At 34.7% G+C, this 15359-nt stretch overlaps 3 protein-coding genes and 2 long non-coding RNA genes across 6 annotated transcripts in view; 3 read left to right on the forward strand and 2 right to left on the reverse strand.

Annotated features, from left to right (window-relative positions):
* IP3K1 (inositol-trisphosphate 3-kinase-like protein) overlaps positions 1-15359 on the forward strand; it is a 67238-nt gene that overhangs the window by 42505 nt on the left and 9374 nt on the right. The window lies entirely within an intron of this gene.
* On the forward strand, positions 1062-4099 carry LOC138404477 (uncharacterized). The gene is made up of 2 exons (XR_011238408.1): positions 1062-1364; positions 3160-4099. It is a non-coding gene; the product is annotated as an uncharacterized lncRNA (long non-coding RNA).
* LOC117996619 (uncharacterized) lies at positions 1676-4530 on the reverse strand. Its single transcript, XM_034984728.2, has 2 exons — positions 4114-4530; positions 1676-2788 (listed from the first exon to the last, which is right to left on the reverse strand). The coding sequence occupies exons 1-2, from the start codon at positions 4410-4412 to the stop codon at positions 1900-1902; spliced, it is 1188 nt and encodes a 395-aa protein (XP_034840619.1). The 5' UTR covers positions 4413-4530; the 3' UTR covers positions 1676-1899.
* Positions 4786-7659, forward strand: LOC117996625 (uncharacterized). The gene is made up of 2 exons (XR_011238410.1): positions 4786-4924; positions 6719-7659. It is a non-coding gene; the product is annotated as an uncharacterized lncRNA (long non-coding RNA).
* On the reverse strand, positions 5240-8125 carry LOC117996618 (uncharacterized). Its single transcript, XM_034984726.2, has 2 exons — positions 7674-8125; positions 5240-6347 (listed from the first exon to the last, which is right to left on the reverse strand). Exons 1-2 carry the CDS (start codon positions 7970-7972, stop codon positions 5459-5461), a joined length of 1188 nt encoding a protein of 395 aa, XP_034840617.1. The 5' UTR covers positions 7973-8125; the 3' UTR covers positions 5240-5458.

Below are 15359 nucleotides of genomic sequence, written 5' to 3' on the forward strand. Positions count from 1 at the left end.
TGTAGTACGGAACCCTTGTTGCGCGAGCCTGACACGCACTTGGCCGGTTTTTTTGCATGGATATAGTTAAAGACCTGGAGAGTAACATAGGCTACATTTTATCCCGGAAAATCAAAGAGTTCCTACGGGATTCTTCTTAGGTCTTAACCTAAATCCACGAGGACGAAGTCGCGTTCATCAGCTAGTTTTAAAATAAGTATGTATCTACTTAAAATAGTAATATTGAAATAGTTCTCTATGTTCTAAAAGTGCGTACAATAACATACTGGAAGCTGAGATTATCCATCTTTCTCCTCATTGACTTAAAGGTAAGTACCTACTTAAGGCGAGTCACCGAGGCGGGCAGCGCGGCTTTGAAGTAAACCGCTTGGCAACGTTCAAATTCTGTGTTTCTAACGTGAAATTTGAATTTACTTAATAAATTATAGAAGTCCTGTTAAAAACCAAAATTTAGCAGGTTCACTGTAGTACTTAAAGACAAATAATTCCATATAAAAATTATTTGCTAAGTCAGAAATTTTAGTATTAAATAATTCGTTTTAGACTTTTATTTCGGCTTATTTCAAGATTTTATTTGATCGAGTGAAGTACTTCCTATTGTGTATCAAAGCAGCACATTCTTTAGACAATGTCTTTAGGTATATTGTATATTTTTAGCAAAGCCATTATTTAATAGTAAATACCTAAAACATTTGATCTAGCAAACCAGTTTTTTCCGCTTAGCCTCGGTGACTCGCCTTAATAGTTAAAGTTTTATTATTAGCAGCTAAATAGGTAATGCCATTCAGTGATCGCGTGTTTTAAGAAATGACACAGGCCCTTTGCTCTTGAGACCATGTTTTAATAAGAATAAAACATTTCATCAGCTTGATAATATATAAGAATGTTACCTAAGTACTGAGTAACTCATTTAATAAGCAACATCATACGATAATTTCACGTGGCAAGATAAAGCGTATAGGTACGGGTACTGAAATAGACCCGATTCGTGCACTCAGGGCCGAAACACATAAGCGCGTTGCGGCGCCGCGCCGCTGAAATCGGCAGTGCGCTATAGCGGTGCGGCGCCGCAACGCACGACGTGAATTCCAGCGTTATGACGTCATACTTGTTGACAAGGATGCAGTTTGTTTCTAACACTCTTGCAAACAACACGTGTCAACCGAGAAGCAGTTTTAAAATTAAAATGTCTGACGTTGACGTCGATCTGTTTATATCTTCGGTTCAGGAACACCGTTGTTTGTGGGATACTAGTGACGAAACCTATAAAGACAAATTTATAAACAAGAAGCATGGAAAAGCATTTGTGAGATCGTTTATGTTGATTACAAGGAAAAAAAACTCAACCGAAAAATCAAAACTGGGTAAGTAGTAACATATAGTCTTAGGCAATGATATTTTAAACTAAAGATAAGTTACGTTCATAGTAATTTACGTTTTAAATCTGTTCCTGTGTTTAAATCATTACCTCCCAGCAATCCAAAACTGCACACATTTGCAAGTTTTACTGATTAGCAAACCAAAAGATATGAAATAAAACGCAATTGAAAGAGATAGCTATAATTTTAATGGTTGCACTTCAAACGTTTCTTGTGCATAGAGTAACATTTATAGTCGTAGAGTGGACACTTGATTCAAAACTATTCAAAAGTACATAGATAAGAAATAAAACATCTTACAAAAGTAAATCACATTTATTGAAAATTTTAACAGTGAAATAATTAATAATGAAAGAAAAGAAATAAAATACACATTTTTAACCGACTTCAAAAAAGGAAGAGGTTACTCAGTTCGACCGTATATATGCTTTTTTTATGTTTGTTCACAACATGTTAAATAGTTTGAATCAAATGTATTAAGGTATTATTTGTATTTTGAACTGAGTAGGTATACGAACATTCATATTTTGTTTAATTGCCAACTTAGGGCGCCAACATCACTGGAAAAGTAATTACAAAAATCATTCCGTATTAGATGTGGGCTTAAATTATTTTCATTTGCTGTGGGCAAATGCAACATTTGCAGATCAGAATCATCAAAGATAATGTCATCGGTCGCTTGTACTCCATCTCGATTCAAAACAAAGTTGTGCATTACACAACATGCCTTGATAATGTCTGTCGCAAATTCGTATTGCACATTCATAGATCGATGAAATATGCGCCATTTATTGGCTAGGATGCCAAAAGCGCACTCGACATATCTTCGGGCACGACTCAGTCGATAATTGTAAACTCTTTGTTGTACCGACAAATGTTTTCCTGAGTAAGGGCGCATGACGTTATTCGAAATTGAGAATGCTTCATCTCCTACAAAAACAAATGGAGTTTCATTTTGAGAACCTGGTAAAGGCTTTGGTACAGGAATAGGTAATTTGCGTGTCATAATCAAATCATAAAGTTTAGAGTTCTGGAAAACGGTGGAGTCACTTTCCTTGCCATACGCTCCTATATCGACAAAAATGAATCTATATCTAGAATCTACAAGAGCTAATAAAACTATTGAATTATAGCCCTTATAATTGTAAAACAGTGATCCACTGTGCGCAGGACATGTAATACGGACATGTTTACCATCAAGAGCTCCTATGCAGTTAGGAAAATTTGCTTTCTTGTCAAACTCAATAGCGACATCTTCTAGAACCTGTTTTGTTATAGGAGGTATATTTTGACTTGATAGATGTTTCCATATGGCGCGACAAACTGTCCTTACAATTTTTGCTATTGTACTTGCTCCTCGGAAGTAATTCGTATGCATGGTTTTAAAGTCACTGCCGGTTGCTAGAAATCTAAAATGAAATAATAATTAGTAGGCAAATAATAAAATAATACAAATGTAGGTATAATCAAACTCAAACCGCGCAGGTAATAGTGTTGCTAAAGGAATAGATTTTCAAAGATAGACAGGTAGTTTTTCAAAGAAGTACTCAATAAATATTTTACATTATGGTTGTTCTAGGCAAAGTCAATCAGTTTTTAACTTGCCTAAGTCAAGAAAAAGCAGAAAATTATTCTTTTTCGGCGGCCAGCCATTTATATGAAATTGGATGGACCGAAAGTACTTATGAAAGTTATATCAAATTTTATATGTAGTATAAATGGAATCTAGGGAATTTTAGTCTTTATTACTATTTTTCACTTGTGAAGTTTTTTGTTGCAGGTAATGATTTAGTCAAGAAGTGGAAGGCCATAAAAGATAATTTTGCTAAATATCAAAAAAAACTAAAAGATGCCAATCGATCAGGAGCTGGAGCTGCAAAAATTAAAGAATATCACTTGAATAAACAATTACAGTTTTTGAAAAGGTTTCACAAAATGCAACTGATTCCAGTTTATGCGTAGCGGAAGGAGATATTGAGAATGAAATAACGGCATTGCCTCGTTATAAAAGTCAACCACGAAAACGAAAGGCAGATGATAAGGATGATATTGAAGAAGATTTATTGGCAATATTAAAAACACCGGAGAATAGACATTTGCATTTTTTCAAGGGGATTTTACCATCTCTACAATCGTTAAATGAGAATCAAACATTGATATTTCAAAGTCGGGTGCTTCAAATATTAACCGACATTCTTCAACCTTCAATTCATCAAAATACACATCACGGCTATAATCAAGAATATCAGCATCAGGGTTACAATCAAGGATATTCAACTATGAGATACGATAATACGGTTCAGAGTGGCTACCACACTTCTACTCCTGGAAGTTCGATTACTGAACAGAGGACTACCTCATCATCAAACCAACAACGTCCAATAAATTCACCATTTTTACTGGACGAAACGTCAGCTACTTCCTATGTTTCACAAGATGAGGAGTTTGATTTTTCTTAAATTGATCATTACATTTTTTAAGGCCTATTAAAGTATTCTTAAAGTAAGAAAATTGTATAATGCAAAAAGCTTAATTTGATTCTGTCTTGTTTCATTTGAACCTGGCTTTGTACCACTAGGTACCCCCAAACCATGAACACTAGTGATGCAAAATTTTTATCGACACCCCGCTAGTACCACAGGTGTATAAAGCCAGGGGTACAAATAAAACTAAACATTTGATTCCGAGTGCCATAAACATCAATAAAAAAAAATAAGAAACCTATTTGTTTTACCTTAAAGTTAAGCCCAGCATTTCCAAAGCAGTAACTGGTTTTCTTCCTTTATTTTTTTTCTTCTGTATATATTTTGATAACTCGCTTAATAGCTCTTCAAATGATGATATACTCATTCTAAAGTAGGCAACAAATTTTTTTTCGTCTATCTTTAATGCTTCGTATTTTTTAGAAAAGAACTCGCCATTTGGATTCATACCCTTACTTAATGGATGTATCCAGTATCTTCTTTGCCGTATTTTTAAGATAGAATAATGTCTTCTTAATAACAAATAAGCAATAAGTTTATTACGATCCATCGCAGAGAGACGTCTATCCACACTCAAAAATCACGAGAAAATGGTTGCCCTACCATAATGCCCTGTTTCGCGACGCCGCAACGCGGCAACGCAACTGCCGATTTTGGCGTTGCGGCGCCGCAAATAGACCCGATTCGTGCACTCAGGGCCGAAACACATAAGCGCGTTGCGGCGCCGCGCCGCTGAAATCGGCAGTGCGCTATAGCGGTGCGGCGCCGCAACGCACGACGTGAATTCCAGCGTTATGACGTCATACTTGTTGACAAGGATGCAGTTTGTTTCTAACACTCTTGCAAACAACACGTGTCAACCGAGAAGCAGTTTTAAAATTAAAATGTCTGACGTTGACGTCGATCTGTTTATATCTTCGGTTCAGGAACACCGTTGTTTGTGGGATACTAGTGACGAAACCTATAAAGACAAATTTATAAAACAAGAAGCATGGAAAAGCATTTGTGAGATCGTTTATGTTGATTACAAGGAAAAAAACTCAACCGAAAAATCAAAACTGGGTAAGTAGTAACATATAGTCTTAGGCAATGATATTTTAAACTAAAGATAAGTTACGTTCATAGTAATTTACGTTTTAAATCTGTTCCTGTGTTTAAATCATTACCTCCCAGCAATCCAAAACTGCACACATTTGCAAGTTTTACTGATTAGCAAACCAAAAGATATGAAATAAAACGCAATTGAAAGAGATAGCTATAATTTTAATGGTTGCACTTCAAACGTTTCTTGTGCATAGAGTAACATTTATAGTCGTAGAGTGGACACTTGATTCAAAACTATTCAAAAGTACATAGATAAGAAATAAAACATCTTACAAAAGTAAATCACATTTATTGAAAATTTTAACAGTGAAATAATTAATAATGAAAGAAAAGAAATAAAATACACATTTTTAACCGACTTCAAAAAAGGAAGAGGTTACTCAGTTCGACCGTATATATGCTTTTTTATGTTTGTTCACAACATGTTAAATAGTTTGAATCAAATGTATTAAGGTATTATTTGTATTTTGAACTGAGTAGGTATACGAACATTCATATTTTGTTTAATTGCCAACTTAGGGCGCCAACATCACTGGAAAAGTAATTACAAAAATCATTCCGTATTAGATGTGGGCTTAAATTATTTTCATTTGCTGTGGGCAAATGCAACATTTGCAGATCAGAATCATCAAAGATAATGTCATCGGTCGCTTGTACTCCATCTCGATTCAAAACAAAGTTGTGCATTACACAACATGCCTTGATAATGTCTGTCGCAAATTCGTATTGCACATTCATAGATCGATGAAATATGCGCCATTTATTGGCTAGGATGCCAAAAGCGCACTCGACATATCTTCGGGCACGACTCAGTCGATAATTGTAAACTCTTTGTTGTACCGACAAATGTTTTCCTGAGTAAGGGCGCATGACGTTATTCGAAATTGAGAATGCTTCATCTCCTACAAAAACAAATGGAGTTTCATTTTGAGAACCTGGTAAAGGCTTTGGTACAGGAATAGGTAATTTGCGTGTCATAATCAAATCATAAAGTTTAGAGTTCTGGAAAACGGTGGAGTCACTTTCCTTGCCATACGCTCCTATATCGACAAAAATGAATCTATATCTAGAATCTACAAGAGCTAATAAAACTATTGAATTATAGCCCTTATAATTGTAAAACAGTGATCCACTGTGCGCAGGACATGTAATACGGACATGTTTACCATCAAGAGCTCCTATGCAGTTAGGAAAATTTGCTTTCTTGTCAAACTCAATAGCGACATCTTCTAGAACCTGTTTTGTTATAGGAGGTATATTTTGACTTGATAGATGTTTCCATATGGCGCGACAAACTGTCCTTACAATTTTTGCTATTGTACTTGCTCCTCGGAAGTAATTCGTATGCATGGTTTTAAAGTCACTGCCGGTTGCTAGAAATCTAAAATGAAATAATAATTAGTAGGCAAATAATAAAATAATACAAATGTAGGTATAATCAAACTCAAACCGCGCAGGTAATAGTGTTGCTAAAGGAATAGATTTTCAAAGATAGACAGGTAGTTTTTCAAAGAAGTACTCAATAAATATTTTACATTATGGTTGTTCTAGGCAAAGTCAATCAGTTTTTAACTTGCCTAAGTCAAGAAAAAGCAGAAAATTATTCTTTTTCGGCGGCCAGCCATTTATATGAAATTGGATGGACCGAAAGTACTTATGAAAGTTATATCAAATTTTATATGTAGTATAAATGGAATCTAGGGAATTTTAGTCTTTATTACTATTTTTCACTTGTGAAGTTTTTTGTTGCAGGTAATGATTTAGTCAAGAAGTGGAAGGCCATAAAAGATAATTTTGCTAAATATCAAAAAAAACTAAAAGATGCCAATCGATCAGGAGCTGGAGCTGCAAAAATTAAAGAATATCACTTGAATAAACAATTACAGTTTTTGAAAAAGGTTTCACAAAATGCAACTGATTCCAGTTTATGCGTAGCGGAAGGAGATATTGAGAATGAAATAACGGCATTGCCTCGTTATAAAAGTCAACCACGAAAACGAAAGGCAGATGATAAGGATGATATTGAAGAAGATTTATTGGCAATATTAAAAACACCGGAGAATAGACATTTGCATTTTTTCAAGGGGATTTTACCATCTCTACAATCGTTAAATGAGAATCAAACATTGATATTTCAAAGTCGGGTGCTTCAAATATTAACCGACATTCTTCAACCTTCAATTCATCAAAATACACATCACGGCTATAATCAAGAATATCAGCATCAGGGTTACAATCAAGGATATTCAACTATGAGATACGATAATACGGTTCAGAGTGGCTACCACACTTCTACTCCTGGAAGTTCGATTACTGAACAGAGGACTACCTCATCATCAAACCAACAACGTCCAATAAATTCACCATTTTTACTGGACGAAACGTCAGCTACTTCCTATGTTTCACAAGATGAGGAGTTTGATTTTTCTTAAATTGATCATTACATTTTTTAAGGCCTATTAAAGTATTCTTAAAGTAAGAAAATTGTATAATGCAAAAAGCTTAATTTGATTCTGTCTTGTTTCATTTGAACCTGGCTTTGTACCACTAGGTACCCCCAAACCATGAACACTAGTGATGCAAAATTTTTATCGACACCCCGCTAGTACCACAGGTGTATAAAGCCAGGGGTACAAATAAAACTAAACATTTGATTCCGAGTGCCATAAACATCAATAAAAAAAAATAAGAAACCTATTTGTTTTACCTTAAAGTTAAGCCCAGCATTTCCAAAGCAGTAACTGGTTTTCTTCCTTTATTTTTTTTCTTCTGTATATATTTTGATAACTCGCTTAATAGCTCTTCAAATGATGATATACTCATTCTAAAGTAGGCAACAAATTTTTTTTCGTCTATCTTTAATGCTTCGTATTTTTTAGAAAAGAACTCGCCATTTGGATTCATACCCTTACTTAATGGATGTATCCAGTATCTTCTTTGCCGTATTTTTAAGATAGAATAATGTCTTCTTAATAACAAATAAGCAATAAGTTTATTACGATCCATCGCAGAGAGACGTCTATCCACACTCAAAAATCACGAGAAAATGGTTGCCCTACCATAATGCCCTGTTTCGCGACGCCGCAACGCGGCAACGCAACTGCCGATTTTGGCGTTGCGGCGCCGCAAAAATAAGCAGTTTGCGTTATGTGTTTCGGCCCTTAGCGAGAATAAAAACATTGAGATAACCTCTGAATTCTTATACTATAAATAAATTACAATGACGTCAAACCCTTACTTAAGTAGTTAAATGCTGTAGTTATAAGATTATGTTAACTAACTGAACCGCACTGACTTCGCACGGGTAGCCTTACAAAATCCATATATTTTATTTGTGTATGAATGTGTATCACACATGAATGTGTATCACACATTCATACAAATTATAGGTCTGAGTACCTACCTACTGGCAAATATACATAATAGGTATGTACATATCTCCACTATAGGTAATAAAATAAAATAAAATAAAAAAGCCTTTATTGTCTAATACGTTAATTCCAATTATATCTCCTATTACAATAATTTATTTATTTTTACATCATTTTGATCATAAATTCATCGTATTCGAAACCATATCAATTCATAAAAATATATCAGTTCATTCATCGTCATAATAAAATTAGTTTCCAATGTCAAAATTTATGTTTATATGTTATATTTAAGTCCCTTATATATAGGTACCAGTCTTATTAATAAATAATAATAATAATTATGACTTATACATATTAATATTTTCCCACCGTACGCTTCGTAATTATCATTATTGAATGCTGTAAGATGTAACAATGTGTTTATTCTTTACTAGCCTTCGTCCGCGATACATAACATAATATACTTATTTTAATTTATGGCACTCGGGGATATTAATTAATATACATAACCTATCTATGATTACAGTTAAATAATTTTTTGAGGTCATTGGTTATGGAGGGGGTAATCTCAACAACTAATACCTCTTCATAATATTAGAGATTACATATTATAAGTAGACGAGTTAAACTTTGATTGTAACATTTTCAATAAAAAAAAAGAAAATCATAAAATTAAATAATAAAGAACTGCTAAATATAAAAAACTGATGTTTACGCCCATAGGCTAGTTCCGTACCCAAAGGCTAAAACGGGACCCTATTACTAAGACTCCGCTGTCCGTCCGTCTGTCTGTCCGTCTGTCACCAGGCTGTATCTCATGAACCGTGATAGTTAGTTGAAATTTTCACAGATGATGTATTTCTGTTGCCGCTATAAAAACAAATTCTAAAAAACAGAATAAAATAAATATTTAGGGGGGCTCGATATTGATAACGGCAACACGTAGACGCTTGAAATATTTACAGTATATTCAGTTATATATTCACTTTAAAAATAATTAATTAAATTAAAATAGAACAATTTTAGGGGGACTCCCATACAACAAACGTGATTTTTTTCATTAATAGGTACATTCTATAGGTACCTACCTACATTTTTAGGGTTCCGTATCACCAGAGAATAAATAGAGACATTATATTATTACCTTATAGATACTAGAACGATCTGATATCTAAATAATATATAAAAGGATAAGTGACTGACTGACTGACTGACTGATCTATCAGATAGCTATTATGACGTAGGCATCCGGTAAGAAAGGATTTTTGATAATTCTCTAAGGGGGTGAAATAGGGTTTTGAAATATGTGTAGTCCACGCGAACGAAGTCGCGAGAATAAGCTAGTAAAGAGATATTATTAAAAATTTATAGCCACGACCACTCTGTCAAGAGTGAACGGTTGAGAAGAAGAACTAGAATGATAGGTAATCGATGGATACTGTAGGTATCACAGAACTCCTAATAATAGGATTTCTGTGGTATGTATATATTTACCAGCGCGCCTCATTGCCTGGGTTTTATTTCACTTCACAGTGCTGAATACTCCGGACGTCATGTCGCTTCCTTGTTTTCTTTAACCTGACCTTATGTGCAGCTAAGCTTGTAACATCATTGAAACTGAATATGCCTTCTAGCATATGCCCGCGATTTCGTCCGTACACAAATTTCCAACACCCCTAAGGGTTGCATTTTCAAAAATTCTTAATTAGCATAGATATGTCTACTTACGCCATAATAGCTGCCTATATGCCTGGCTCAGCCCAATCTGTCTTGGAGTTCGAGCAGTGCGCTGATAGATCAGTCAGTCAGTCACCTTTTCCTTCTATATAATACTAGCTGATGCCCGCGACTTCGTACGCGTGGATTTAGGTTTTTAAGAATCCTGTGGGAACTCTTCAATTTTCCGGGATAAAAAGTAGCCTATGTCCTTCCCCGGGATGCAAGCTATCTCTATACCAAACGTCAAAATCGGTTGAACGGTTGAGCCGTGAAAAGCTAGCAGACAGACAGACACACTTTCACATTTATAATATTAGTATAGAAGTATGGATTTAGATATAGCCACATTTTCGCTTACAGCAGTGCGATTGTCTAAAACCTGCATCAATCATTATTACAATCTCAATTGTTCTGATTGGCTGAATTTGTGCCATTCTTGTTGCAACAATGCATTGTAGCCAATAGTAAGCGAGCATTAACCAATCAGAGATGATTGCAATCGTGACATTGTAGCTGTCAAACAACCGCGGTAGGGCCACTGAGCTAAATGATACATATTGTAAAAGGTGTATAGCGTAGGCCGTAGCAGAATGTAATATGTTGCGGAACAAGTAGTCGATCGGTAATAGGACTGTAAACAAATAGATGAAGGCACGTTCAGTATATGATTTCACTTGATTATTGTTATCAGTCTGACAGCGTAGGCTGTAGACACATCTATGACGTAAGTAGAATGCATTATCGATAACTTATCTATGTATCTAACGTGGGTGTTCACTGCCTAGTTTGCTTATAAAGTTCACGCATATAAACCAGTTAGGTACTACGACTTTAACATGTACTTAACATCATAGTGTAAATAGGATTTTAGAAAAATTCAAACTTCTTTTAATAGAAAATAGCCAATCTAGGTAGCTATGATAATATCAGATGTAACTACATAGTTACTTATTTAGGTACCTACTATAGCTATTACCCAGGGATCTATCTATTGACAGTTTTAAAATCCCATCAGTTTTGGTGGTCAGGTCCCGTACAGCATCAGGATTGAGGAGTTGGAATCCAAATTTTGTATGGAACAATGTAGCAAAGTTTCTCTATCGATTAAAAAAAATTACGCAAATCGGTTCAGAAATATCGGAGATTTCGATGTAGATATTATATAGGGAAACACAACTTTTCCTTTTTTGAAAGTCGGTTAAAAAAGTAGCATATGTTACTTCTTGGTTAATCCTCTACTTGGCTGTCAAAATCCCGTTAAAATAGGTTCAGCCGTTCCGAAGATTAGCCCGTTCAAAGTCTTCAAACAGACAGACAGATAGACAGACAAAAAATTTTAAAACGTGTGATTCAGTTTTGGTATAGTTCAAATAACCACATGAGCTTGATATGAGGTAGTTATTTCGAAATTACAGACAGACACTTCAATTTTATTTATTGGTATAGATTAGTATTGATGAATAAGAAAAATGTAATTGGCTGTTGCCTATTCACACGGTGGGCTGACATTAAAATGTACTTACCTGCCTAGGTAGTATGATAATGTATTACATTATACGTAGATATTAAGCAAGTCGTCACCGCCTCCCATCGGTTGCGTAATCACATTTTTGAAAGAGGCTAACAAGTGTCTTATCATACAATCAGAATAAAATTACACATAGTACTTTATACTTTATTTTACGTAAACCAAACGAATTTCACGTTTTCTTTTAAAAAAACAACAACAAAAAATTTATTACGAAATATGACGTTCGAGATAAAGCATTTTACATATTAATGCCATAAAAGAGCGATACATGGTTTATCGGCAAAGTCATCTTTACACGAGGAGTGGAGAATCTGTAAAAACCTATTGCAAGCACAAACGAATGCATGAGGATTTTAGATTACACTTCGAACAAAGAGCAACCTATTCCACAAAATATTGAAACTTAAATTTATCAGTTGTTTGGAAAAACTGTAGATGCTAGAGCTTTATTTGTCGGGATTCCTGTATCTATAATGATCTCACCCTGTATGCTAAGTAAAAAAAAACCAGCCAAGTGCTAGTCAGGCTCGCGCAACGAGGGTTCCGTACTACAGTCGTATTTTTTCAACATTTTGCACGATAATTCAAAAAAATATGATGCATAAAAATAAATAAAAATCTGTTTTAGAATGCACAGGTAAAGGTCTTTCATATGATACCCCACTTGATATAGTTATCTCACTTAAATTGAAAATACTAATTTTAGTGCATGACCACAATTTATGTGATTTTTTTGTGTTGGTACATCCACAAATTCACGGTTTTCAGATTTTTACCCTAATGAATGCTATAAGACCTACCTACCTGCCAAATTTCATGATTCTAGGTCAACGGGAAGTACCCTGTAGGTTTCTTGACAGACAGACAACAAAGTGATCCTATAAGGGTTCCGTTTTTCCTTTTGAGGTACCGAACTCTAAAAAATAGCAAGACGTGTAGGCTGGCATTAGGGATAAAATGTAAAAGTGGATATTTTTAAGTAAGTAAATCATGACCAATTTATTTTTTGAAAAAATCTTGAATATAATGAATAGATTTATGGTAGTTGCATTAAAATTGAACTTTTTGAAATCATCCTTAAAGCTATTTTAACAATCAATATAAAACCTAGCTGCTATTCATATACTTACTTAATATTAACTGCACAACAAAATTTTTGGAAAATACCTTAGATTAAAAGTAGTGATTTCAGGACGAATTTTTCTTATAGCTCTAATAACTAGGTAGCTATTCCCAGCAAGCCAGGCACTATGAAGACGTTTTGAGGGACAAAAAGCAAATAAATATTTATCAGAGTAGTAGCCCAGTCAATAAATTTAAGCCTGAAAATGTCGAAACAAGTTTTGAATAATTGAAATGTGACGCACTTTATAGCCTTGCGGAGATGCGCTATATTTCGTAACAGCCAACTCGCTAAACTACATACCGACACAAAATGTGATAGACGCAAAATTATGTAAGTATGTTGTAAGGAGGTAGTCAGTATGATCAACCCATCGCCGACCCACTACTAAGCACGGGTCTCCTCTCAGAATGAAAAGGGTTTAAGTTTCGGCTATAATTAATTAAACAAAATGAATAAGTAAAGGTAAATACATATTCTTTTCAAGATACCTACGGAACCCTCGATGTGCGAATGTGACTGTCACTTGGCCGGCTTATTTTAAAATGTATTAGATTATATTAATAAATTCTTTGGACATAACTTAAGGATTATATTAAGAAGCAAATGCATGCTTTAAATGTGTAAATACATAAATAATAGCTATTTCAATTAGGTATTATAGAAGTATCAAGTACTTACATACTTGCGGATAATATGACTTATTAGCGAGGTTTACCTGTTATAAAGCGTCATTCAGTGACAGTCTGACACGTGCGATTTAGTTTCTTATAAGTACATAATATACTTACCTACTTAAGAAAAGATTTGATAGACTGAAAAATAGTTCAAGAGTTATCATCGCTAATTTTTTTGACAATTTGCACGTTTTTTGGCGATAATTCAAAAACATTTTTTTGCAGCCAACAGCTTTTTGGTTAGAGGTGGGCAGTAGGTAGTAGCTTGCCTAACCCATACCTACTTAACTAAAAAATAAGAAAGTGACCGACTGTCTTCAAACGTAGCATAGTTGACTGTGTAGGTGGGTAGGGTCCTGGGTCTAGAAACAAAATTTTGCATGTAGGTAAGTTCTGCCTGTAACATAGACCCCCACAGAAAGGATTTTTAGAAATTCCACCTCAGCGAAGCCGAGGCGGATCAGCTAGTAATATATATGGAATAAAATGATTTTTTTAAATATAAGAACACTAAACTTGGTAGCTACTTCTACTTGTTAGTAATAAATAAATAATAAATAAATAAGCCTTTATTATTCTGAGGGTTCACAATTTACAATTTGTTAATTTAAACAATTACATATTATTAAACTAGTAAGTATATATAGCAAGTTGCGTCTTCGGTAGCCGTTTTAGCGCCTCAGTGTCTTCCGACATAGGCCTCCTCCATTCCCTTCCAAATTGTTCTATCTCTGGCTTTTCTCTGCTTGTTAGTAATTGTTAGCAAATCTAACGTTTTCCTCAACAGCTAAAGATAGGTACAAAAAATACGCCTACTCACATTCATCGATGATTCATGGATAAGTAGATTAGTAGCGGGGCCTTGACTGGAGTTTTGCACGCTATACATTTCCAATTTGAAAAATACTAAAACTACAAAATGAAGCAAATGGTTATTGGTATTAGATTGTGTTTAGGTAGTATAACAATAACGCTAAGTTTTTGCTATCGTTCTGGTTACATCCTGTATATCATCAGACTGTACTCCGCCGCCGGGGACAAAACGATCCTCTACAATGTAGGTAGGTAGTAGGTGTAGACGAGATCAGGATTCAGGATACTGTGGATGAACATCGTAAACATCATTTCCCCTTCCGCGATTTTGATTCGAATATTTCATTTGTTATTCTGGTGAACACGCAGTATTATTAGTTACCTACTACTTGCCAATTTTTGACAAGCAGCAGAGTTTTTATCGATACGGAATATGAGAAAAGTAATGATAATAAGAATTAAAGACGACTGATCATAGAGCCAACTTTTTAATTGTTAGTAGAACAAAAAACCTACCTACCAGGCACTTAATTTATTACAAAAAACAAACAAGTAAGTACAGGATAAATCATAGAAACCTCCCTGTCTCGGGGAGGTCTGTTAGAAAGGTCTCTCCGTCAGTCACTCCATACAAACGTAGTTTGGCTCTAATTTAAATATTAACCAATCGAACTCAATTTATGTATACGTTCTAGAAATTGATATCTGTGTCTCGAAAATCTGGCAAACTCTCTTGTTTGCCAGATTTTCGTATAAAATAATGTCTAGTTTTAGAGTTGCAACTTGCATGAGTTAAAAGATTTGTAGGTATGTAAATCTTTGAGCTTGAGTAACTTTGAAGCTAAATAGTTTAACGTAAATCTGGCAAACTACATAGGTACACATATATTATATTGAATTCCAGAACGTGACTACATCACTGAGTTTAATTGATTAATATTCAAATGAGAGTCAAACTACATTTGTTCACCATGAGCGCGGTTGGTAATATTCACGAAGTAGTTTGTACTCCGTGGTAATATTCAACCGCGATGCCTTGACTTTGTCAATGGCACGTGTCCTCAAACCATGGCGTTCAAAGTTCCGCTTTGGACAATACTTCGTTTGTTATTTTGTATTCGCAAGTGTGGGTTTCCGCTTGCCGATATAATTAACA

The sequence above is a fragment of the Maniola hyperantus genome, chromosome 3 (genome assembly GCF_902806685.2).
Source record: "Maniola hyperantus chromosome 3, iAphHyp1.2, whole genome shotgun sequence".
Classification (NCBI taxonomy): Eukaryota; Metazoa; Arthropoda; class Insecta; order Lepidoptera; family Nymphalidae; genus Maniola; species Maniola hyperantus.

What these genes read in the sequence shown, in the direction of transcription:
- LOC117996618 (XM_034984726.2), bottom strand. Translation starts at nt 7,972, where the DNA reads ATGGATCGTAATAAACTTATTGCTTATTTGTTATTAAGAAGACATTAT. An exon ending in ATGCTGGGCTTAACTTTAAG is followed by an intron (nt 6,348 to 7,673) that starts GTAAAACAAATA and finishes ATTTCATTTTAG; the next exon opens with ATTTCTAGCAACCGGCAGTG.
- LOC117996619 (XM_034984728.2), bottom strand. Translation starts at nt 4,412, where the DNA reads ATGGATCGTAATAAACTTATTGCTTATTTGTTATTAAGAAGACATTAT. An exon ending in ATGCTGGGCTTAACTTTAAG is followed by an intron (nt 2,789 to 4,113) that starts GTAAAACAAATA and finishes ATTTCATTTTAG; the next exon opens with ATTTCTAGCAACCGGCAGTG.